Here is a 25487-nt window from a genome sequence, read left to right on the forward strand (position 1 = left end):
ACCTTTTTTTACAAGAATAGATTTATGGACAGGTGAATGGATTATTCAGACAACCCCCGACTTGACCTTTCATTTGTGATCATCATCATCTAAAATTTTATGACTTGGAAAAAAAAAAAAAAAGACAAAAATACAGTGTGTTCTACAGACCAGTAACAAATGTCCCTACAACATTTGAAATGTTAAAATAGATACCTCCTCTTACTTTATGACCCTAAGAATAGGGCCAAATGGTCATTCATAAGGAATGTGCACATTCACATATGGTACTCGACAACATGTACAAGGAAAATCTGAATAAGGTGACTTGGATAAGAAACACATTCAAGTTTGATGGTGTATGCAAGGTCCATATTTGGATAACATTATTCCTGATTAGGATCATCAGAACAGATCACCAGTCCCTGGGGCTCCGAAATAGTAACCTGGATCACTATCTTTATTGTGGTGTATTTTGCATTTCTAGTAACTCACCAAATAATAGAAGAAAAAAACCCACAAAAACCTTGCCAGTTAGTTTTTATAGCCCTGTGTTATTCACAGTAGAAAGATCTGGTGCCCAACTTGGATATGTTTGAAGATCAAACAGAGGCACTGCCCATGTTGTGACAGCAAGCATTACTACAGCAACTCCGATGATATTAACACCCAAGCCAGCCTTCACCTAGAGTAATAATAAAAATCCAAAGTTGGTATCAGGAAACACAACTAGGCAATTCTGAAGAAAATTTCCAAAATGGTAAATCAGACATCAGCATTAGAGTGATTATCAGAGAGCAACACTGGACGTTATGGAATTTTTGCTAATAACTCACCATGTCAATAACGTTCAAATGACCATATGCAAATACAATGGCATTGGGTGGATTTGCTACTGGAAGCAGGAATGCAAATGAAGTACACAGTGTAGAAGGTATCAAAACATAAAGTGGGTTCACATGAATAGCTTCAGCCTGTCAGATGGTAAAGATAATGAAGAACAACATATTTCCAGGGACACACATCTAAAAATACTTACTTGTTATAATCACATAAGTGCATGAATGAACTAAATGAGTTGTTCAAACACAAAGAAACAACCTTCTTTGTTTATACTGCGTAACAGAATATTATAATGGCAGCATGATTACATTTAGAATTCTTATTGTAAATACAGGTAATAAAGAGTAGCATAGTAAATGTACAGTAATTTATTAACCATAGACTAAAACAAGGGCCCCTGTGTCAGAGAGTTTACATTCTAACAGACACAGTGCAACAGTTCAAGGAAGAGCTTTGAAGGAGAAAGTGATAAGTTTGAATTTGGATGCGGTAAAGAACAGGAAGCTAGTGAAGGGATCAGGAAGTTAGGTAAGGTGATTGGAGCAGTGGGGGAAGAAGGTAACTATAGAGGATGGGGGAGCTAAGCAAGATGAGAAGAGGGGAGCTGAACATAAGTTTCAAAGAAGGTGAATGAGCAGGAGGGTAGACAACACAGGATACAGATGGTAAGAGGGAGGAGAGGAGGAACTTTATGACATCACCCCAGTATTTGATCAGGAAGACAGATGGTCAGAGAGAGAGAGATGATTGAGGAAGTGTGAAATACATATTCAGCAACTCTCAGGTGGTTCACTGCTATTTCTCAGGTGGAGCTGGTCAAAGATTTTGACTTCTCAACCAAATGTTTTCTCTAAAAATTGAGTTTTGATAAAACACCCTTCCAAAAATTGTATTTGAAACTTTTCCTTTTTTTAAAAAACAAGATAGAGAGATTGCTGGGATTTTTTGATTTTTCAAAACATTCAAAATTCCATTGAAATTTTGAAAACAAAGTTAAAATAATGTTTTTTGTTTGTTTTTAACAGTTTCTGTGACCAGCTCTGTTTTTAGACTGATGGCACCCATGCTTTGAGAGTCTGTTATATATTATTGTCACTTTCTTTTGGGGTGCTCTCTTGAGGGCTCTCAGTTTCTCTTGACTGACCCACTTTAGTTTGTTTCTCACTCAGGTCAGTTCCTGAACCCTCACCTCCAATTAAGTCTATCAGTCCTTCAATTTTAGGGCTTTCCATCTCCTTGGTGGTTGGTTGGTTGGAGCCTGATGCAGGGCAGTCACCCCTTTGCTATCCCAGGGCTTTCTGCCTCCCCTTTTGGCTCTGTATTCTCCCCTTTATAGCAGTCCTTGTTTTCTCTATTGGTTGCAGCTATGGGTGCCTGCCTCTGTAATTGGCAACTCTGGACTAGCTGCAGGGGCAGAGGGGGTGATCAAGCTGTTTGCTTGTAAACCGGAGAGGCTCTCCTGACCCCTCTGTCTATGCTCGGTATGGAGTTTGTAGACAGCATTACAATTCTACAGTGTATTTTTGCTTGGAAAGAGCAAGGTGCATGAAGGTTAAAACAGACCTACATAGGGTACTCACCAAAGGTGATAGTATAGGCAAGAATATAGTGATGGTAGCTGGATTGCTGGCCACTTCTGTTATTGAGGTGACAATCAAAGATGATATTAGGATAATCAACCACATTGGTAATGACCCCAGAGGGGTTAATTTGCTTCCTATCCAAGCTGATAGTTTTGAAACCTGTATAAGGAATATGATTACATAATTATGACATAACAATTACTGAATGAAAAATTTAATCAACACAGTATTAATGAAGTTTATTCACCTACTAGTATGTGGGTATTTGTACATTTAGAGATAACACAGTTTACAAACTATTCTTTGTCCTACCATGTGTTTTTATTGCAGTGTTCTCATTGTCCTCTTGTTTTATGAGAAGAAATGCAAACTATACTGTAATGTTTATCTCTCCCAGCTGTTTACAGAGACAGTCACAAAGGTTTTTAGACTGCTCCATTACAAGCTTTAGGATCAAATCCTGCTCACCTTAGTTATGGGATTAGTCAGTGGGTCTCCACATGGGAGCTTCACCCATGCAGACTAGAGCTGGGAGAATTTTTTTGGCCGATAGTTTATTCACTGACAAATGGAGTTTGGGGCAACCCAAAACTATGTGTGAATTTGTGTTGAGTTCACTGGATAGTTTCAACTAAGAAACCTTTCGGTTTTTTGGGCTAGAGTCAGAGATTTCCTTATAACTTTTAGTCCAGTGTTAGGGCTCTCACCCAGGCTGCAGAAGATCCAGGTTCAGTTCTCCTCTCTACCTGATGTGGCGAAGAGATTTGAACTCAGCTCTCCTATTCTATAGGGGGACTGCCTTAGCCATGGGATATTCTGGCCTGGGTGCCTCTCAATCTCTCTCCTGCTGAAGTTGTTCTACTGTGCATAGCTAATTAAATAGCTAGTGGAGCAGGGATTGAATCTGGGGCTCCCACATCCTAGGTGAGTACCCTAGCCCCACATAGCTATGGAGTCTGTCTCACTCACAGTTCCTTGCCCAACAACTGTTCACCTAGGATGTGGGAGACCAATATTCAACCCTGCTCTCTGGAGTCATGCTAGTTGTTTGTATAGTTTCTAGTTCAATGAAATTCTAAATCCCTTTTGGGATCCCTAACTGCTACCACAGTAGTAATAACAAGTAATACAACTATGCAGCAGGATTAAAAGGTTTTGAAATACTTTCACTGACTGAAATATTTGTATTTTTTTCTCCAGTTCATTGCTTGCCTTTAGATTTTTTTTTTCCTGAACTACAGAAAAATACAAACTTTGTTCAGATAAAAAAGGGTTTGGATTAACTGGAAGTCATTTATATACAGTGAAGTTCAGCAAGTAAATCTTTACGTCAAACTTCTATGCACAAAGACTTAGATGCTTTCAGCATCAGACCTATCATTTATTAAGTCTGTTAATTGAGGCTCCACTCTATTTTTTTAGCTCCTATCTGAATATTCTTGAATCTTCTCTGCATTTCCATGTTCCAGGTTTGTTTTGTTGTTATCAAGATACACTGGTAAAACGACAGAATAACCTTGAATATGCTGTTAGTCTGTATTTTTCTTGGTGCAGGTCATGTTAATTGTTCAGAATCTTGTACAAATTGCATTACCTCACAGCCCTCTGCCAGTGCAAAACCTCCACCAACAAGAATCATTATTTCCCAGGGCATGCATGACTGAAATTCCTTCCAAGCAATCAGCGGAGTGTAATCAAAAACAGCTAGGGGAAAAAAAAGTTGTAAAAAGACCTCTTGTTATAATTTCTCTCTAGAAATGCAAGTGAAGTATTTAAAGGCAAATCTTTATCATCAGATTAAGGAGACCTTTCTTCAGATCATCTGGAACTTCCTGGGGCAGACCTTTGCAGGTGTCAATTGTCATCATGCCATTGACTTCAGTGGATCCGCCCCCTTATGAAAGATAGCTATTGATGGGGCTAATGCATCAGGATGGCTGCTCTATTTAAACAGATTGCAGGTAAGATCTGGGTTTCACTGAGACATATTTAGGGTCTGATCTTGTATTCCTTGTTCATCCAAAAAAATACACTGATTTTAGTAAGAGTTTTAAGTACATACAAAATTCAAGCTCTGGTCATATTCTAATCTAGGTAACTTATTTTCTAAGACAGGAGAATGGAATGAAAATAGATTAATTCACCATTTTATATTTTCCTAAGGTTACTCTAAATAAAGGCTGAAAATATTTTATGAAAAAACACACAAATAAACCATAGGGTCTGATCCAAAGCTCACTGAAATCAGTGGAAAGCTTTCCATTGATTTCAATGGGCTTTGAATCATGTCCCTACTCAGAGTGAACTTCTGCTGCCCTTACACAGAGTCTGTCCTTACTCTGCAGGTATTACCACTTGATTTCCTTGGCAAGGAATTTATTTCCTGCTAAGATTCTACTAAGGTAGCAGAATTAGCCCCTTAGTAAAAAAAAGAAAAATCAAAAACCCAAGCAAATAACAAAAACCCAAAAAATCCCACACTTGTTACCTAGGAAAAAGTATACATACATAATTCTGATTCTCATTTATGCTACAGACACTTTACACAACTCTACCAGTGTAAGGGGGTCTTAAAGCAAGTGTAAATTTCAAGGCCCCTTTCCATTTATGTCCATTTTAAAACCTCTTTCCACTGCCAAAGCTACGTAAAGCCGCCTTAGTGTAAATGAGAATCAGACCCATATATGCACACATAAGTGAACCCTTTTCATGAACACATGTAGCTAGTTTATGTACCATATACTTTTACATAATATATAAAGTAACGTTCAGTGTTACATGAAGTTAATCTGAATTTACACTAGTGTAACTGAACAAAGAACTGACCCAAAGAATTTTAACACTCAAATATACTTCTCACCACTTATCCAGCTATTTTTAATTTGTTCTATTTGGTCTTCACTCAGTTTGGACATTGAAATGAAATTCAGTATCACTTTCTCTTCATAGAGCAATTTTACTGTTTGAATCTTAGGAACAAACACAATGCTCTTGTGTTCTGGTGTCTAGCACTGCAGGGGGGATGTTTAATGGGAAGAAAAACTATTTGAATTGATATCATGAACATTTTTCTATTTCTATCAGGTTTTTCCAACAACCTCCATCTCCCCATCCACTTTTCTTTTTATTTAACAAAATCTACTGTACCTATTAGGCTTAAATACCTGATAGATTTCCTAGACCAAACACTGAATTATATTCACATAGGGTCTCCTACTGAATTATATTCACATCGGGTCTCCTTGTTCTAGCAAAGCTCCAATAAAAATATACTCAACAGTTTTCTCCATTTGAAGTCCTAGATACAGTTTTTGCTGGAATAATGAAGAAGAGGAGACCAATTATTAAGGCAACTGTTGAATCTGTAGCAAAACCTGGGTACCTACGGAGAGATTAAATGTATATTTAGTAAACAAAAAATAAAGGATGTAAAGCACCAGGAAAAATAATTATGCTAATATTTTGCAGAAATATTATACAAGAAGGATATTATAAACACTAAACCTTTTGGTCTGCATGTGACTATACTGTAATTTGTCTCATTCTATCAAATTTATAAATCTGCCATTATATGGTGCTGAAATGTTTCGATTTGCACAAAAACATGGCTAGATTCTTGGGTGAATATACTTGCTTTGCACTTCTCCCAGTGGTAAAATCTAGCAATAGAGCCAATGTAACTGGTCCACGGAAGATCATTCCTGCCCAGAGGGGGATCCTCTCACGATCTAGAGATGACTTGGAGCCTTTTATGGCAACCCTTCCCTGCTGCCACCATAGGAGGCATAACCATAGAGTTTGGGATGCCCCTATGCTGCACTGATCTCTTGGTGCATTTTCAACTCCTTGGAACTGTTTGCAAGTGGTACAAATGAAAGTAGCCTGTATGCTGCTCTATTTACTACTGGGGATCATCTCAGCACAGAGCAGGCCCAGGATCAGAGGAGTGAAAAGGTGAGCTTTATGCCACCTTAACACTCAAATACTCACCTAATTTATGCCTGGTGCTTCTCAGGCATAGGCAAGGATCTAGTCCATTGTGTTCAATTCTGCACTTCTTACTCAGCCAAAATTCCCATTGAGTAGAATGAGAATTTTGCTTGAGCAAGAAGGATCCAAACAATGTCCTTCTGCAAAGGACCCCTGGGATATCCTTATTTTTGGATTGATACAAAGGATGTTTCCTCCCAACATCATGCCACATTTCCACATATTTTTGGTCCTATCCCAGTTTAATATGTTGCAGGCATCGTTTGGCCCTTAGGTTTTATATTATGATAGTCTTTTCCTTGAAATAAACCTTTACACTTTATAACATTGTATAATCTAACAGAGTGACCTACGGTATCTTTGCTTTATTAACAGTGCTGAGTGAAATTCAAGACATGTTGATATGAATTTTGCACCAAAACCACCACGTAGTTCTTCTAAAACTCATTTTGTTCCACAAACTCTCATGTAAAAGGAACAATGCTAGCTTCTTCAGGCTGTAAAAAAATAACTGTCCATAAAGGCTGAGAATGTGCTTTAAAAATATTTGTGGTCTGTTTTCTGCTACCACGGAAAATTGCAGGCTATCATTTTTAGAAATATGTAGGACACATTCATCCCAATGCTACCGCAATGCCTTTAAGGCTGCAAGTACAATACTTGTGTGACAATATTGCTCAACTTTCCCATTAGCTTCATCAGTTCCTAGTACAGTCACCTACTCCCTGGTATTCCAAGTAGAAATTTATGGGAGGATTCTATTCTGCACTCTGGTATGACTTCACTGGGAGTTGTACTGGAATGTAGGATTTGGCTTGTAATGATATAATACCTGCAACTACCATGTCTAGACAGCAAATGTATCTGTGGACAATAGTGAGGTTACGGAATTAGATTTTCTCATGCAGTACATTATTCCTGGAAAATCTGCTCTTGGGACAGTATTGCATACACAGAAATGGATTTAAAAGGAGAACAGTACCTGAACTAGAATTTAGAAAATAGCAGCTGTCACTGCTGTTTGGGATGATGGGCATGGGTGTCTCTCTAGCTGTGATTTCCCAGAGACCACTGTGTAGTGAAGTAGATGAATTTGTAAGCACCCATTTCCCTGAGTTGTGATACATGGAAACAAAATAGGTAGCAGCATGACATGCTACCTAAAAATAACTGTCTCTTATGTCAGCTAGGTACTGTCCCGTAAGGAAATCTCACAGTAGGCTGAATTGAAACCATCTTGGGAAATAGGACCAGTGGCAACCTAATATGAATGATTCTATTCAGGTTCTTGTCCCACATTCATCATTGTGATATCTGAGCACCTTCTAGAAGTGCATATAGATGGCCCGGTATTAGAATTGAATAAAAAAATACAATCAATATATGTCATCTTCGTATGCACTCCACAATATATTATTATATTAAAATGAAAATGATTCAACCTCCTGAACAAATTCTTAACCCGCTTCTGAAACTGCAATGCACAAAACTTGGATAAAATGTATTTATAAAAAGTCTAAGGAGGACTGTAAGAATAAAAATATAATTGCTCATTTTTATGGACATTATTAGACAATCAATTAATTATAGCAGGAAGCATACTGAAGTAGCCAAGGTCTGGATAGCAGGGCATGCTGTTTCTTATTCTTTCGTTGTAAAGCAGTATAGGCTTTGTATTTCATCACATTAGGTCAGATATCATACAATGCAACATGATTCAGCCTAATGTGAAATGACACATGCTTGCATTCTGTTCCAAATGAACACAAGAGAGGACATCCACAAAGTAATACACTTTTGCAGTGTCTGTGAATAGTGAGTAATATAGGTACTATCAGAATATTCTATTAATCTCTTTTAAAGACTAAAATAGTTTGATAAACAATAAACAGAGAAGATAATATAGGAACATATCAGTATGTGCATTGAAATAAACTCTGCTAATAAGTCTCACCTTTAAAAAGCTGTTTACAATTGCTTTCTTTAGTGTCACAGGTAGGTCATTAAGAGATACTAGCTGAACACTAAAGGTTATTTTAAAGAAGGTAGGCATATTCAAGTCAGTCTGATTGCTTGATTATCTCAGACCTTTAAAATTTTCTTTAAAAAGATGTTGCTTCATGCAAGAGCAAGATCAGAAGTTCTTCCATTTTTGTTATAGGGGCAGATGGTTCTTTGCGTTTTTGCTGTTGTTTGGAGAAATAGGTTTAAAAGATAAAAACAATTTTAAAACTCCAAAATGCTTTATACTGATCAGTAGAAACTGCTGATATTTCTTTGGGTGTCACAAAATAAGTCTACTTAGCACTTTACTTCTTCAAAGAGCTATAACCATTAAGTAATTATTCTTTACGACATCCCTGGTGTAAGTTCTGGGAAAGCATGTGACTCTGTGTGTGTGTATTTATAGATAATAAGGAAAAAGTGTACGAGCATGCACGCACCCATCCGAAATAGAGATACGGATCTGGGAGTCATTATAGATAGTACTGAAAGCTAGCAGAGTGAATGAGATCGTCCAAGGAGATGATATAGGCAGAGAAGAGTGGGGCCAAGAACAGGCCTCCTGGGAAGAACAACAGACAGCACAAGAGAAGAGGAAGAGGAGCTATAAGAGGATATGCAGAAGAAATGGTTAGAGAGGTAGGAATAGAACCAGAAGCAGTGAGAGTATCATAAGCTTGGGAGGAGAGAATTTTCAGTAAATTAAGTGATCAACATGTCAAAGGCAATAGACTCATCAAGAAGGGTAAGAACGGAGTTGAGTTATTGATGAAGTGCCCAAGAAATTTAGAAAAGAAGAAGAGGAAGATGGGTGGTAGTTGGATAAGTAAGTGGACCAATAAAGGCTTTTTGAGAGAGTGAGATGGCAGGCAATGGAAGAGGAGGGGTTAAGGAGGTCAGAAGAGAGAACAAGACAAGATAAAGGGTTGAGGGACATGCAAATGAGAGGCGGTGGAACACTTCAGAATCAGAGATCATGCTAAAGGAGGAGAAAATGGCAGGCTGTCAGAAATGGGCAGGGAAAGAGGGATAATCTCACACCAACTCACGTTGATTTTCCTTTTTGAAGAAGTCAGTCAAATATTGGAGGTGGGTGAGGGAGTTGAAAGCATAAAATGCACTTGTGTGGAATCGTGCATAGCTAATCTCTGGATTTTCTCAAAAGTCAATTAATGGCACATAAGCAGCAGCAAGAAAGCAGATGCAAGGAGTAAGCTAAGGCTGGGTGTACGGGGGATGAACGTGGCTGTTTGAGATAAGTGCAAAAAAACTGAGACAGGAAGAGAGGATGGAGTTGTGTGTGTGGAAACCATGGCTTCCGTGTAAGAGTGAGGTAGGACAGGAAGGAGTGGATGGAGAGCATCAGAGCAATGGGTGGTAAAAGATTATGGGACATTTTAATGCAGGGCACCAGATGGATTCCTTCCAAACCCAGAAATAAAGATGAATTATCTGGTGACTGCATTATGGCCTGCATGAAGTTATTGATGTTTATTATTTTATTACAGTCACAAATGTGCTAGTTGCTTCACAGAAAAATGCCGAAAGGACAGATCCGTGCCCAAAGACCTGGGGCAAGGATCTAACTGGCAGACATAAGAGACAAAAAGAAAGACAAAATGGTAACACTCCTCCAGTCATAGGGAGGAAAGGAAGTGGGAGGGGGGGGGGGAAGCAGCTAGGGGGAGTTGTTAGTGGATTATAGTTTGTTGTAATAAACCATAAACAACCCCTTCCCAATTGGAAGAGTGTCAATGGGCCACTTCACCTTGAATTGTCACTTGAAATATGTGTTAACTATTCATGCTAAACGATCTGTTCCACCTAGTTTTTAGCTGTGACACTCTGTGGCCAGGTCTACATTGCAGACCTATATCAGTATAAACACATTGCTCAGAAGTGTGAAAAATCCATCCCCCCAAGCAACATAATTATACTGACCTAACCCCGCCTCCACCTGATGCAGCTGTGCTGATGCAGTATTTTAAGTGTAGACCTGACTTAAGTTATTTTCCAAGATCTGAAGAAGAGCACCGTGTAAGCTAGAAAACTTGTCTCTCTCACCCACAGAAGTTTGTCCAATAAAAGATATTCCCTCACCCACCTCGACTCTCTAATATCCTGGGATTGACATGGCTAAAACAATACTGCATACATGCAAAAAGGAAGGGGAAGGTGAGAAAGGGGCACAGGTTATGGACATGTGATTATGTGGTTATTAGGTCATTTAGTAACACATGGGTCATGATGGTTCAAGTTGTTTGCTTTCTGTTATAGTTTAAACAAGGTGGTGATTACAGCTGAATTTCTAGTAGGTGGTTGTCTACATCACATCTGGCACCACTGTCTCAGCGTTTCAGCAGAGAGACTAAAGACTGAAAGGACATAATTGAAATGCCTTTTCCTCTTGGAGGTGTTTCTTCTAGGTCCAATTGGAGGCACACTGGAGTAGGTGAGAACAGTCTGGAGAAGCTCGCTGTACTCGTTTGGTTTGGTCATCCCTGTGGTTATTCACCAAACCCCAAACCCCAACCCCTCATCATTCACATCCATCCAAAAAACCCATTTCTCTGTGTTGCTGACAAACAGTGAGTTAATGTAAACAGAGCACATTTTCACATACTCATCAGAACCACCAAGATGTGCACACTCATAACTAATCTCATTTCTCAGATAACCACATAATCCCCACCCCCATCCATTCCTACTTATTAGTCATTCTCACCCATTGGGCATGTCTAAAATTAGACTGGCACTCCTCAAAGATCCACAACATCCTTGAATTTGTTCTGTAAAATCGGTACATTTTAGTACTACTACATTTTAGATATTGTATAAAGAAAAATATTGCTGCTTGTGCGGTACCCATTTTGTAGATAAACAAAGGTTTTCAGTCACATCAGTCTACTATCTTTCACACGTACTAAAGTTCACTTTAAATCTAGGAGAAAACGCAAACAATTGAATGCAGTACAGTCATCGTTGGTATTTCAGCTGTTTTACTTACTGAGGAAAAAGAGAAGACCATCCAGGGATGAATCCAGGTTCTCTGGTAAACCACAAGAGGGCCATTAAAATGAAGAGGACAAGGGTAATGACTTCTGGATAACTGCAGCAAAAGCACAATTTATCATTGTCTGGTTTCCTTAAATTTAAATCTGTGTTTGTTTTGACATGGCCTGGTGTTTTGCAGTCTGTGTTACCTTATTGGTCCAAGCTTTATGTACTCGTCTTTAATCACCTGTGCTGAGGCCTGCTCTCTTGCTGATTTTTCCTTGCCACATTGGAACATTTCTTTGAAACTGGAATGTAAGTCAACAATAATGGAGTGTTACCCGTACAGTAACAACTTTCAGGTAATCTCAACCTTTCAGATTGTAAATTGTACCAGTTTACTAGGCTAAGATTTCAGTTCTACCAACCAGTGCTCACTATCTCCCATTTAACTGTGCACACTCTGAACTTCACAATCCTGATTTGGAATAAGCTGAGCAGGCTGGAGTCTACGCAAGTGAATGGGAGATTGGCAGAGGCAGCAGCAAAATGTGGCACAACACTCAGGCTTGTCATTAAGGTAGAGGCAGCAACCTACATCGCCCAGCTCTTCAGGGGTGCAGCATGGTCTAGTGGCTACGACACAGGACTGGGAAGTCAAGAGCCCTGGAGTCTATTCCTGTGATGTCATGTCCCTTTAAGTGTTTGAACACTCTGCCCTCCCCATTGCAAAGCCTCCCTTTTGTGTTAGTTTCAGTTTTGCAAGCACAGCGGACAGTTGTCTTTCTATCAGCTCCCTCTGTGTCTGTATCTATCGCCTTTATAGACTCATAGACTCTAAGGTCAGAAGGGACCAATATGATCATCTAGTCTGACCTCCTTCACAAAGCAGGCCACAGAACCTCACCCACCACTCCTGTAATAAATCTCTAACCTATGACTGAGTTATTGAAGTCCTCAAATCATAGTTTAAAGATTTCAAAGTACAGAGAATCCATCAGCAAATGAGCCAGGCCTTACAGAGGAAGGCAAAAAACCCCGAGCCTTTGCCAATCTCCCCCTGGGGAAAATTTCTTCCCGACCCCAAATATGGCAATCAGCTAAACCCTGAGCACGTGGGCAAGACTCATCAGCCAGAAAATCAAGAAAGAATTCTCTGTAATAACTCAGAACCCACCCCATCAAACGTCCCATCACAGGCCATTGGCATATCTACCACCAGTAGTCAAAAATCAGTCAATTGCCAAAGTAGGCTGTCCCATTATACCATCCCCTCCATAAATTTATCAAGCTCAGTTTTGAAGCCAGCTAGGTTTTTTGCCCCCACTGCTCGTCTTGGAAGGCTATTTCAGAACTTCACTCCTCTGATGGTTAGAAACCTGCATCTAAGTTCTAAACTTCCTAATGGCCAGTTTATATCCATTAGTTCTTGTGTCCACATTGGCGCTGAACTTAAATAATTCCTCTCCCTCCCTGGTATTTATCCCTCTGATGTATTTATAGAGAGCAATCATATCTCCCATCACCCTTCTTTTGGTCAGGATAAACAAGCCAAGCTCTTTGAGTATCCTCTCATAAGGCAGGTTTTCCATTTCACGGATCATCCTCATAGCCTTTTTCTGCATCTGTTCCAGTTTGAATTCATCTTTCTTAAACATGGGGGACCAGAACTGCACACAGTATTCCAGATGAGGTCTCACCAGCACCTTGTATAACGGAACTAACACCTCCCTATCTCTACTGGAAATACCTCATCTGATGCATCCTAGGACCACATTAGCTTTTTTCACGGCCATATCACATTGGTGGCTCATAGTCATCCTGTGATCAACCAATATGCCCAGATCCATCTCCTCCTCTGTCAATTCCCACTGATGCGTCCCCAGCTTAAAGCAAAAATTCTTGTTATTAGTCCCTAAATGCATGACCTTGCACTTTCCACTATTAAATTTCATCCTATTTCTACTCCAGTTTACAAAGTAATCCAGATCTTCCTGTATGATATCCCGATTCTTCTCTGTATTGGCAACACCTCCCAACTTTGTGTCATCCGCATACTTTATTAGCACATTCCCACTTTTTGTGCCAAGATCAGTAATAAAAAAGTTAAATAAGCTTGGTCCCAAGACCAATCCCTGAAGAACTCCACTTGTAACCTCCTTCCAGCCTGACAGTTCACTTTTCAGCATGACCCGTTGTAGTTTTCCTTTTAACCAGTTCCTTATCCACCTTCCAATTTTCATATTAATCTCCATCTTTTCCAATTTAACTAAATTCCCCATATGAAACCATATCAAATGCCTTACTGAAATCTAGGTAAATTAGATCCACTGCTTTCCCTTTGTCTAAAAAATCTGTTATCTTCTCAGGGTATGTCTATACTGGTGGCGGCAAAGTCGCCGCCGCCAGATGGATCTTTCTGGATCGATTGAGTGGTCAGTGTAGACCCACTCAATCGATCAGGAAGTCGACTAATTAAACCACCCCCTTAAGTAGCGCAGTGCAGTGAAGACGGCACACAGAAGGGAAGCACAGCAGTCAACGGGAGTTACGCAAGCTACTCTGTGTAGTTTGCGTAACACCCGTCGACTGCTGCCGAATTTCCAGGTAAGTGTAGACCTGGGCTCAGAAAAGGAGATCAGGTTGGTCTGGCACAATCTACCTTTTGTAAAGCCATGTTGAATTTTATCCCAATTACTGTTAACCTTGATGTCCTTAACTACTTTCTCTTTCAAAATTTTTTCCAAGACCTTGCATATTACTGAGGTCAAACTATCAGGCCTGTAGTTACCCAGATCACTTTTTTCCCCTTTCTTAAAAATAGGAACTCTGTTAGCAATTCTCCAGTGACACGGTACAGCCCCTGATTTTACAGATTCATTAAAAATCCTTGTTAATGGGCTTACAATTTCAGGTGCCTAGTTCCTTTAATATTCTTGTATGGAGATTATCTGGACCCCCTGATTTAGTCCCATTAAGGTGTTCGAGTTTGGCTTCTACCTCGGATGTGGTAATTTCTACCTCCATATCCTCATTCCCATTAGCCACTCTACCACTATCCTCAAGCTCATCATTAGCCTCATTAAAAATGGAGGCAAAGTATTTGTTTAGATATTCAGCCATGCCTAGAATATCCTTAACCTCCACCCTGTCCTCAGTGGTTCCATTTCTTCTTTCTTTGGTTTCTTTCTATTTATATGGCTATAGAACCTTTTATTATTGGTTTTAATTCCCTTTGCAAGGTCCAACACTACTTGGCTTTTGGCATCTCTCACTTTATCTCTACATGTTCTGACCTCCAAGAGGTCGCTTTCCTTGCTGATCCCACTCAACTTCCACCCCTTGTTAGCTTTCTGCTTTCTCTGAATAACCTGTCTGAGATGCTTTCGCATCCAGCTTGGTCTACAACTCTTGCCTATGAATTTTTTCCCCTTTCTTGGGATGCAGGCTTCAAATAATTCCTGCAACTTTGACATGAAGTAATTTCAAGCCTCCTCCACCTTTAGATCCTTCAATCCTTTAGAACCTTTAGATTCTTCAATCCAGTCCACTTCCCCAATTAATTCATTTGATTTTTTAAAGTTAGCCCTATTGAAGTCAAAGACCCTAATTACAGATCTATTTTTTTTATTCTTCCATTTAGTTTGAAATGAATTAGCTCTTGGTTGCTTGAACCAAGGTTGTCCCCTACAATCAGTTCTTCTATGAGGTCCTCACTACTCACCAATAACAAATCTAAAATGACATCCCCTCTTGTTGGTTCAGTAACTATTTGGTGAAGGAATCCATCAACTATCACATCCAGGAAAATCTGGGCCCTATTATTACTACTAGCACTTGTCCTCCAGTCTATATCTGGGAAGCTAATGTCTTCCATAATCACACAGTTCCCAGTAGTATTTACTTCATTAAAAGCCTTAAAGAGGTCTCTATCCAGGTCCAAATCATATCCTGGTGGTCTGTAGCAAACCCTAACTCTATCCCACAGGAAACTCTAGTAGTTTTCTTCCCCAATGTGATTTTTACCCAGACAAACTCTGTCTTATCAATTCCATCACTTCTAATTCCTTTACAGTCTACCTCATCATAGATATACAGTGCTACTCCACCACCTTTGCCTTTATATCTGTCTTTCCTAAACAGCACATAACCTTCAATACTTGTATACCAGTCATGACTACTGTTCCACCATGTTTCTGTTTATCCCTATAATATCTGGTTTCACTTCCTCTACCAGTAGCTCTAATTCCTCCATTTTGTTACCCAAATTCCTTGCATTGGTGTACAAACATCTTAATTTTTGTCTTTCTTTGATGCGTCCAGAAATATAACATTGGCAATGCAGGAATTTATATCCCAAGAGTGTCCAGTGCTCCCATTACCTGAACAAGAAGAAAACATAAGCAAATAATACTGTGAAAAGGGGAAAAAATTCACCTAGAGGCACAGGGTGACAGACTGCTGTTTTTGTTCCTGGACTTTATGAACCAGCTAGCTACAGAGGGGGAATTAGGTAATTAGAAGCAGAACAAAGGAAGAGGTTTCTGCTGTTGCTGCTGCTTGAGCTGTTCAAACAAAACAGTGAAATAGAAACAAGCAGCCATCTTCGTTGACCACGTGCAAGCAGGCAGAGATAGAGAAACAGCTGGTAGCCTGCACTAAGGGTCTATAGCCAGCCGAGAGAGCCCAAATGCAGCCAAAGGAAGAATTCTGCATTTTTCAGTGTAAGCACATAGCCAGCAGAGGATGATCCAGAGCAGATAGTGCACAGTTTAAAAAGAAAATGGAAAAGAGAATTTCCCTGTGGAAGAGATGTCCAGGAAGTGTGAAGTTCAACAGGAAAACAGCGAAATGTCAACTTTTACGGGCAATTTTGGTGAATTCAATGACAACTGCGAATCATGAGTGGTGTGCCTTGAACATTTTGAGCAATTTGTAATTTGCAACACCAAATCAGATGAACAGAGTTTAAACCTTGCTGATGGTGATGGTTCTGAAGGCATATGGACTGCTGTGTCTCCAACTGTGCCCAGAACTGCTATGTACACTGCAATTACTGCAGCAATATAGAAACATTTTTCTCCTATCCCATTGATAATAGATTAATGATGTTGGTTTCATCAGTGACATCAGGGAAGCGGAGAGTTGGTAGCACAGTTTGTTGCTGTTCTCAGGAAGTTCTCAGAACATTGTCAGTTTAGACAAACATTAAGTGATGCCCTGCATGACCACTTAATCTCTGGATTACACAATGACCAGGTTGGGATGAAGTTACTGACAGTTACAGTGGTTACATTCAGAAAGGCTGTTGCTGTAGCAGTTGCAATGAAACCACAGAGAAGGATTCTCTGGAATTTAGTGTGCACTGAAAAGATCATCTCATTAATCTGCAAGACAGAGGAGCACATACACATCTGGAATTTCCATGTGGCAGTTTGTACAAACTACGCCTGCTGAGAAGGATTGCTGGGCACACCAGGACATTTGCAGAAGAAAGGATACATCACCATGACCAGTCACACAGTTCAATGACTAGTAACAGAGTAACCATACATAAAAGACACCTGTGACAAGTGAACCTAAGAAAGGAAGGAAGTTGGGAATTCATAATATGGAAAAAGACAAGAGCTCTAGTGATACTGATGAAGAACTACCATGGCACGTGTTGTCAGAAGCTGGAGTCTTGATTAAAGAAGTTTCCACAAGAACGGAGCTTGATACTGGGGAGCTGCCATCTAATTGATTTCTGCATCCACCTATCACCAGACTTTGTCACAAGTTCTACTAGAAGGACCTCCGTGGTTTTGATGATTTATACCAGAGAAAAGTATAAAAGGGATACTCCAGGGAAAAGTTCAACTAGATGGACTATCAGTTGTTTTATCCTCGTATGTAATTGAACAAAAGTATCCAACATTATTTGGCAGATCTCAGCTTGAGAAGCTCAAGGTGAATTGAACCAAGACCAAGGTGATCACGAAAGCACCTTGAAATCTTCTAGAAATACTGGACTGACACCCCAAACATTTTGAAAAAGAGCTTGGGCAGATGAGCAACGTGTCAGAGAAGCTGACAGTTAACTCTGCCAGCCAGCCATGATAGTGCAACCCCAGAGTTGTACCTTATGCTCTAAAGCCTCTGGTAGGAACTGATTTGGACTGTTTAGTGAACATTGGAGTCTTGTTATTGGTTTCACGTGGTGAGTGGGCTACATCTATTGTACCAGTGATCAAGATGGAAGGTTTAGTCCAAATTTCTGGTGATTTTGAAGCGATGCTTAGTCCAGTTTTATGTGCACACCAATATTCTCATACTGAAGATTTGTTCCCTACTCTTAGTGGTGGACAGTGTTTCAGTAAATTGGATTTTTTCAATGTATACCTACAAATGGAGATTGATACACAAATATCTCAAAATCAACACAAAAAAACCTCTTATTTTGTTATAACAGGTGGTCTTTTAGTATCACATTGGCACATGCTCTGTTCCAGAAAACCATGAATGAGGTTCTGAAGGGACTGAATGGAGTTCAGTACTATTTGGATGACATCTGTGTTACAGGAAAGGATCAAGAGGATAATCTTTGAAATTTGGATGCCTTCAGCATTTGGAAGACCATGGACTAACATGAGTTTTTCAGACCTTCAGAAGAATACCTTGGACATGTAATTAATGCCTCGGGCTTAAGAAATTGCTAGAGAAACAGAAGGTAGTTCTTCAAGAACCATCACCAGCAGAGAACATTTCACGGTTACGTTTATTCTTAGGACTGCTTAAATATGATGGTAAATTTCTTCCCAATCTGATGACAGTACTGGCATCTTTATATGAACTGTCAAAAGCAAAGAAAAGAGGGAAATGGACTAAACAGTGAGTATGTATTTAAGGAAGTAAAGAAACTGTTGACATCAGCTGACGCTCTTATGCATTTTGGTACTTCACTACCATTGCACTGGGTTCTGATACTTCACCATATGGTGTGGGTACAGTTCTTTCCCACATTTTTCTTAACGGCATGGTGAAACCAATTGCCTTTTCGTCATGAACACTCAGTACTCCTGAGCACTATGCGCAATCAGAGCAAGATGCTCTTAGCATTATCTTTGGAATTCAGCAGTTCCATAACTATCTGTATGATAGATATTTTACCTTGCTGATGGATTACTTTCCATTTTTGGACCGAAACACAGAATTCCATCATTAGCTGATGCTCATATGCAACAATGGGCATTACTACTTTCAGCTCACTCCTATACTATTCAATTCTGTAAAAGGACTCAACATGGCAATGCCAATGAGCTCTCAATCCTGATATGCCCAAGCTCTCATCTACCCAAAGGAGCTTCAGCTGAAGTGTGTTGATACTGGATGCTTAGCGATTAGTGTGGATACTAGTGAGACGTTGTACACCTGTTTTGTAGATTAATAAGTTTTAATGTGTAAGGTTTTTTATAAATATATTAGTTAAATATAAAGCTTAAAATTAATTATAATATATTATATTTATTAAGTTTGGAGAGTTGTAGTTATTTAGAAGGCTGTATACAGAAATGGCTTTTTTTAGGGGCTTTTGCTAGGAAGTTAGTGGATTTTTTGGTTTGATTGGTAGTATTTTTTTGTGGAATTAGGCATTGATGAAGGGCACTTTTCTATTTAAGTGGTAATCTTTTATATTTTTATATATTTTTTATTTAATTACTTTTATTAATTATTATATATTTTATTATTTATATTGGGTTTTCAATTTTGATTACATTTCATTTTCATGATAATTGGGGCTGTTAAAACAACATCTGGTGATAGGAGGGGCGGTGAAAAACTATGCCCCTTGGCAGTGGAAAAGTGTACGCCCAGACGTTCAAGGATAACTTGTTATTCCCCTTACTGTTATTTATGTGCAGCTGCAGGTATACCTGTTATGTATTCCATCTTATTATGTGCCGTGGATGCAGAAACTTGGACATCTGCAAGTAACTCAGTAATCCTATTTGTCTCTGCCAACTGGAAGATGTCAAGCTGCAGAAGCTAGAATGGTCAAGAGGCAACTTAAGCTATGCTAGGCCATGGTCAAGCAATTCAAATTGCTTTGGGACTCCAACAAAATGATCTATTTCAATTTTATGGGTAGGTTACTCATTACTAACACAGACATCCACAAAGCAAGTGCTAAGGATAATGTGTTTTCTCTTGTGAAGGGAATGATACTACATGATACAGCATTGGATCAAAATAATCCCCAGTTTACACAATTCATGTCACGTCAGTGTGAATTAGCTGTGAATCATAATTGTATCTTATGGGGAATATGAGTGAGTGTTCCAAAATCACTTCAATGTCAGGTTTTGGAAGCTCTTCACGAAGGTGATTTTGGAATTGGAAGGATGAAGGCCATAGCCTGGAGTCATGGCTGGTGGCTGGGGACTGACAGAGATATTAAGAGGAAAGTGAAGTGATGTACTATGTGTCAGCAAATTCAGCATGATGCTTGCCCATCTTTTCTACACCCTTGGTCTTGGCCTCCATGAATACATATTCATGTGGACTTTGCTGGACTTTTAGAAGGTTATATGTTTTAGGTCATAGTTGACGCCCATTTGAAATGGCCAGAAGTTTTTAGAATGACTTCTACTACAGTTACTAAGACCTTTGGACATCTTTGGACCTTATTTAGCCAGTATGGTTTACTGTTACAGCTGGTGAGTGACAATGGACCTCAATTCTGTTCTGAAGAGGTTTCTAGCTTCAAATGAAATTCAGCACATATGCTCTGCTCCATACCATTCCGCTACAAATGGACTATTGGAATGCTTACAAACACTTAATCATGCCTTAAAAGCTAACAAGTCTATTTTGAGTCATCAGCAGAAACTGGACAATTTCTAGCTTCTCTCCAGGAACCCTCCACATGCTACTACCCAGTAGTCACTGGCAACTCTTTTCTAGAAGTGATATTTGCATACCTGTTGGATCCCGCTACGTCCTGAAATTGCCTCATGTGCAGGCAAATCCCTAATTATGCAAATCGATCAACCATATGAGGCTCGTTGTCATTCTTTTCAGGTTGGAGACTTAATGTGAAATTTCAATTACAGTTGTGGAATGAAATAGGTACCTAAGAACTTGTGAAATCAATGGGCCCTGTTTTGTTCATGGTAAAACTATCCAATGGTACTTTATGGAAATGACATATGGACCAGTTGCAGTCTCAATGAGTACCAGAGTTCAAGGATGTTCAAGGAGGACTTTCTTTTAGTCTGATTGAACCTCTTTCCCTTGCAACTCTTAGGCTATGTTTACACTGGCAGTGGCAAATTCGCTGCCACCAGATCGATTTTTCATGATCGATTGAGCAGTCAGTGAGACCCGCTCAATCGATGAGGGAGTCGACTGAATAAATCCACCCCCTCAACTAGTGTAGCATTGAGCCGATGGGAGTGCTGTTCCCGTCGGCTCAACGCAATGTGAACAGCGCGCAGAAGGGAAGATGAGCAGTCGACGTCAGTTACACAAATTACTCTGCGTAGTTTGCGTAACTCCCGTCGACTGCCGCCGAATTTCCGGGTAAGTGTGAACAAGCCCTCAGTTTCGATGACTTGTTGGGAGAAAATTTGGTACTAGACTCAGTTGATTCCATACCAGATGCAGTTGATTCCACACCACACTGTTCCTGTTATTCAGAACACTGCTGCACCACCACCATGTTGTCCCAAGAGTATGTAAAACACAGTTGTATGTCTGAACTTATAAATTGTTTAGTTAATGAGTTGCTATTCCAGGGCAGAATAATCCCTTGCATTTTAAGAGTCTGCTGTAGTCCACCCACAACTCTCAGTTAGGTTATATAGTGTTTATTTTTAGCCATGTAAATAATAATGTATATGTGTTTGGAAAATTTTTACAGTAGGTTGGAAGAATATGATATCCTGTCCCTTTAAATGTTTGAGTACTCTCCCCTCCACAACGCAAAGCATCACTTTCATGTTAGTTTCAGTTTTACAGCTGAACAATAAAGCAAGCACAGCAGAGATCTGTAGTTCAAGCAGCTCCCTCTGTGCCTATGTATCTCCTTCTCTGCTGGGTCCAAATATAAGACTACCCAGCTCTGCCAATGGGCTTAGATGTGGCCTTAGGCAAGTCACTTTAATTCTGCATCTCTCTTTCCCATTTCACTCTTTGTTATTCTATTTGGATTGTAAACTACTTGAGGCAGGCACTGTATCTTGCTATGTGCCTATACAGAACTTGGCACAAGTAGGGCTCAAAGCACTGCTTCAAAGAAATAATATTACTAATTACAACAGCCACATGAGACTGAAATACTGGTGTGTCTACCAATAAATATCTATAGGTAAGAGCCACCTCATGTCAGAACACTGGAAGTTCATGTCTTAGAGTCAGACAATCATCATTATGACTGTGCAGTACTGTTCATCGTAGTATTTCTGTCAGAAAGAACACAGGCCTTAAAAGCCAAATTGGCTTGTTTGCCCATGAAGGGTGATGCTTTCACAAAGGAACAAATGAAGCACATAACGAATCCATCTAATTAAGGGAAGTCATCTATGGCTTTGCTGTATCAGACTCTCTCCTGTTAATACACTGCTTTCTTTTCTAATGGGAAAGTTTCAACTGTGTAACTAGCCAGAACATTAATCAGCATGTTCTGCAACATATCTCACTGGGGACAAGATTAGCAATTTTGGCTTTCAGTCCACACTCTTTTGAGGTGAACGACTCCACAGTGTTAATAAGAATACTGTCAAAATGGCCTAGAAAAATGAAATGTTAAAATTTCAACCCGTCAGTGGAGTGAGAAGGAAACATAAGATGCTTCTATTTAAGATTAAGTATAGAGGGCCTAATTTTCCATTGTCTGCACCTTAAGCAGCCATTTATACCTGTGGAAAGCAAATGTTATGTGGGAAGCATTTCACACTAAATTAGCCTGGCTCCATTTGTCATACCTTTGAACACCTAGTTCATACAAGTGTAAATAAGTATCCAGAGTGCACGGCAGTGGAGAAATGGGCCCAGAGAACTGTCATTCTATCCAAAAACTTGAAGCACAACTCAGGAGTGAAGCAGATCCAACACAAAAAACCCATACAAGAATATGTGTGAACAGGAAGCACCATATTTTGCTCTAAACACAATATATCAGTCTGCTCATCAAGTTTGTTAGACATTGTTCAAACATAAGATCAAATGCTGGCCTCACTGAAGTCAGCCACGAAACTACCATTAACTTCAACATCAAGATTTGGACCACAAAATGTAAAATCTGAATTAATCTCTCAGATACTCTCTAATAATGATGTGCATATATTCCATAGAAATGGACAATGTATTTTAAAAAATGGCTCATTGAATAAGTTTTCCTATGGTGTCCTGTTGGACAGTCCAGAGAAGCCATAACTGGTAGTGTAAATACCCAGCGCTTCCCGAGAACTCGTTTGTGCTATTTGATAATGAAAGACATGAATTTGTCACCATTCTACAGTGTGTGCATTGGATATCGATTCTTTATGACCTATATGGAATATCTCATGCATTATAACCTGTAGTTTTATTAATTGCTTTTAACATTTACTTACTTGAAACCAAGGAAAAGCCACTGGAGCCAGACCCAGGAGAGCAACATAATGATAACAGTGACAGGGATGCAAAGTATAAACCAGGATCCAAAATTGATGCACTGGCAATCTGGGTAGCGTCTGAATGAAAATAAAATAGACTTACATTAGGCATTGTAAAAGGAATCAATATGCCATATATGAAGTACCGTCAGGCTCTGCAGCAGCAGGAATACTCAGGGAAGGCTGCTACTGTCAGCTGCCTCCAGTGGAGCAGGAGTTTTCAGCCGGAGGCTGTCAAAGGCCTGCTCTATTTCACTCTCCCATCCTGTCCCATGATGATAAGGGCCATTAGAGTAACTGGACTGCTCATACCTCTGTGTCCAACCCTCATGCCATGAGCACAGAATATCAGAGCAGCAACAGACGGTCCTATTGCCCACTGGGTTGAAAGGAGTAAACATCTAATCTGCAGTGAAGGAGGCTCCTCATGGCTCATGGGGATGGCAGGGAGGAGTAAGGGCCATTGGGACTCTGTGTGGCAGAGGAGGAGTAGGAAGGGCCTTTCTCTGAGAAGGGGTCGGAGTGGAGGAAGATAGGGCCTTAGGGCTCACAGATGGGCAATAACAATGGGAGGGCAATGACTGGAGGAATAAGGGCCAATGCATATTTAATAACAATGGTAATTGCTCATAAAATGTACAAGAACATTTGCAGGGTTGGAGCCTATTGGGGAGGTGGGTGGAGCCCTGTGATTTGGTTGAGGCACCATTTAATCTGAATCCACCATGCAGGTAAAAGGGCCACCCAGTCACAAACACCTCCCTGCCCCACGCCACACCTGCAGACATCTAAGGAAAGTTGAGTCGTGGTGGCATTTTCTGAAAGAAAAGGACTGGTTATTGGAGGAGATGGAAACCAACTGGGGAAAGAGGGAAATGAGCAAATGTGTTTAAACCTTTTCCCCTATAAACAACATTTTTTCCCTTGGAGGCTCTCAAGCTCTATCTACGGAGCCTTTAACTCCATATGGAGCAGATTCTATCTGGGGTGAAATCTCTTCTCTCCTTGCTAGAGTCAGAGGAAAAAGAAATTGGGACATTCAGTCAGGGGCCATAACCGTTCTTTACACTTGAATCTTCTGCATTCTCATCTTTTAAAGGAAAGCCTCTGGTAATATTCAAATAGGTCATTGGGGCAGATAATGTTTTCTAAAGTGCTGTGCAAGCTTACAGAACTATTTATTTTTTATTACAATAGTGATAATAAAAAATAGATCCTGTCATTACATTGCCATCTCGGAATGATCCAAAATGTCTGCCTGACTCTTGAGATTAAAGTTCCAATCTTGAACTGTAACTAGTGCTGAGACAGCGTTGTTTGAACCCAATGCTGTCATGAAACAATAATGAAAATCAGACAAGAAAAAATGCTACATTATCTACATACTCTATTGACTACATGGCTGTTTATTTCTTATTAAATGACTAAAAACACATTTTCTTGAACAAACCTGATTCTTAGAAAGTATGAAAGTGACTTTAGTATTACAATGACTCAATTTCACCATTTATCTAATGCTTTGATATAGTACTTATCACCCTGGTGCCTGATTTATGTTGACATGAGTTAGCAAATTTTCTCAGGAAGCACAAGCTCTTAAACTCTCTATATTACAGGGCAAGTTCTGCAAGTTACTCATTTACTGGGATCAGATTTCAGTGTGACTTTGGGCATATCTGAGTTTATACTTACGTTTTTATAGTAACCTTAAGACTAAGATTATCTAATTAATAACCCCCATCGAGCATTGCTCGGAAAGATTGTTTGACTAATTAGCATTAGCATTTAAATATTTGTAAATGGTCTAAGATGTTGACCTCAGTGATGACAAATTGGATTGTCCCATTGATACGATCTTGCCTTTGAACAGAGATGGACTGGATGACCTGCTGTAATAGCTTATTTCCATTTCTAACTTCTGTGATAAGCTTTAATAGGGATCCTATATTAAAATGACTTATACCCTCAGTATAGATAACAAATTTCCCTTACTTTCAAGGACAGGCTATTGCTTAGTACTGTGTTTTTATTATTTTTGGAACATTCTTAAGCATTTATATGATTAATTATTGGTAAATCTTGACTCTGCCTTGTGGAGTTTATATACAGATGAAACTCAATTACCTGAATAGGTTTGTGATAATCTAGGGAATTTTCAGTGGGCCCAACTGAAGGAGAACAGAGGGTCCCCTCTGCAGGATCCTCCCTGTCCAGGTGTAAGGGCAGGGGTCAACCTCCTCTGTGGCACCATTTCCAGCTGCCCCATCCATGGGATAAGGCATCTGCAGGTGGGTAAGACATAGCCTGGGAGTAGCATCCTAAGCCCACAAAAGTTAATGAAATTTAAGGCTCCATCACCCTTTCTGTGGCTTTCCTCTGCATTTGTAAATCTGCCTTAAAAGCAGGTCCTGGGACAACCAGCAGTTGAGGATTACTTGGCTTGAGGAGCCAAGGTGGT

At 39.7% G+C, this 25487-nt stretch overlaps 1 protein-coding gene across 3 annotated transcripts in view; it reads right to left on the reverse strand.

Moving 5' to 3' along the window:
• Positions 1–475: 475 nt before the first annotated feature.
• Positions 476–25487, reverse strand: part of SLC13A1 (solute carrier family 13 member 1) — an 83937-nt gene continuing 58925 nt past the window's right edge. For all 3 annotated transcript variants that reach the window (XM_067563977.1, XM_067563978.1, XM_067563979.1), the window contains 8 exons: positions 22988–23107; positions 11603–11701; positions 11407–11508; positions 5684–5787; positions 4000–4109; positions 2403–2564; positions 816–953; positions 476–664 (listed from right to left, as the gene is read on the reverse strand). In XM_067563977.1, the coding sequence (XP_067420078.1) occupies positions 521–664; positions 816–953; positions 2403–2564; positions 4000–4109; positions 5684–5787; positions 11407–11508; positions 11603–11701; positions 22988–23107 (979 nt within the window). In that variant the 3' untranslated portion in view covers positions 476–520. The remainder of the gene's footprint in view (positions 665–815; positions 954–2402; positions 2565–3999; positions 4110–5683; positions 5788–11406; positions 11509–11602; positions 11702–22987; positions 23108–25487) is intronic.

Source organism: Emydura macquarii, unplaced genomic scaffold (genome assembly GCF_026122565.2).
Source record: "Emydura macquarii macquarii isolate MOO-44397 ecotype Brisbane River unplaced genomic scaffold, CSIRO-AGI_Emac_v2 contig_2636, whole genome shotgun sequence".
Classification (NCBI taxonomy): Eukaryota; Metazoa; Chordata; order Testudines; family Chelidae; genus Emydura; species Emydura macquarii.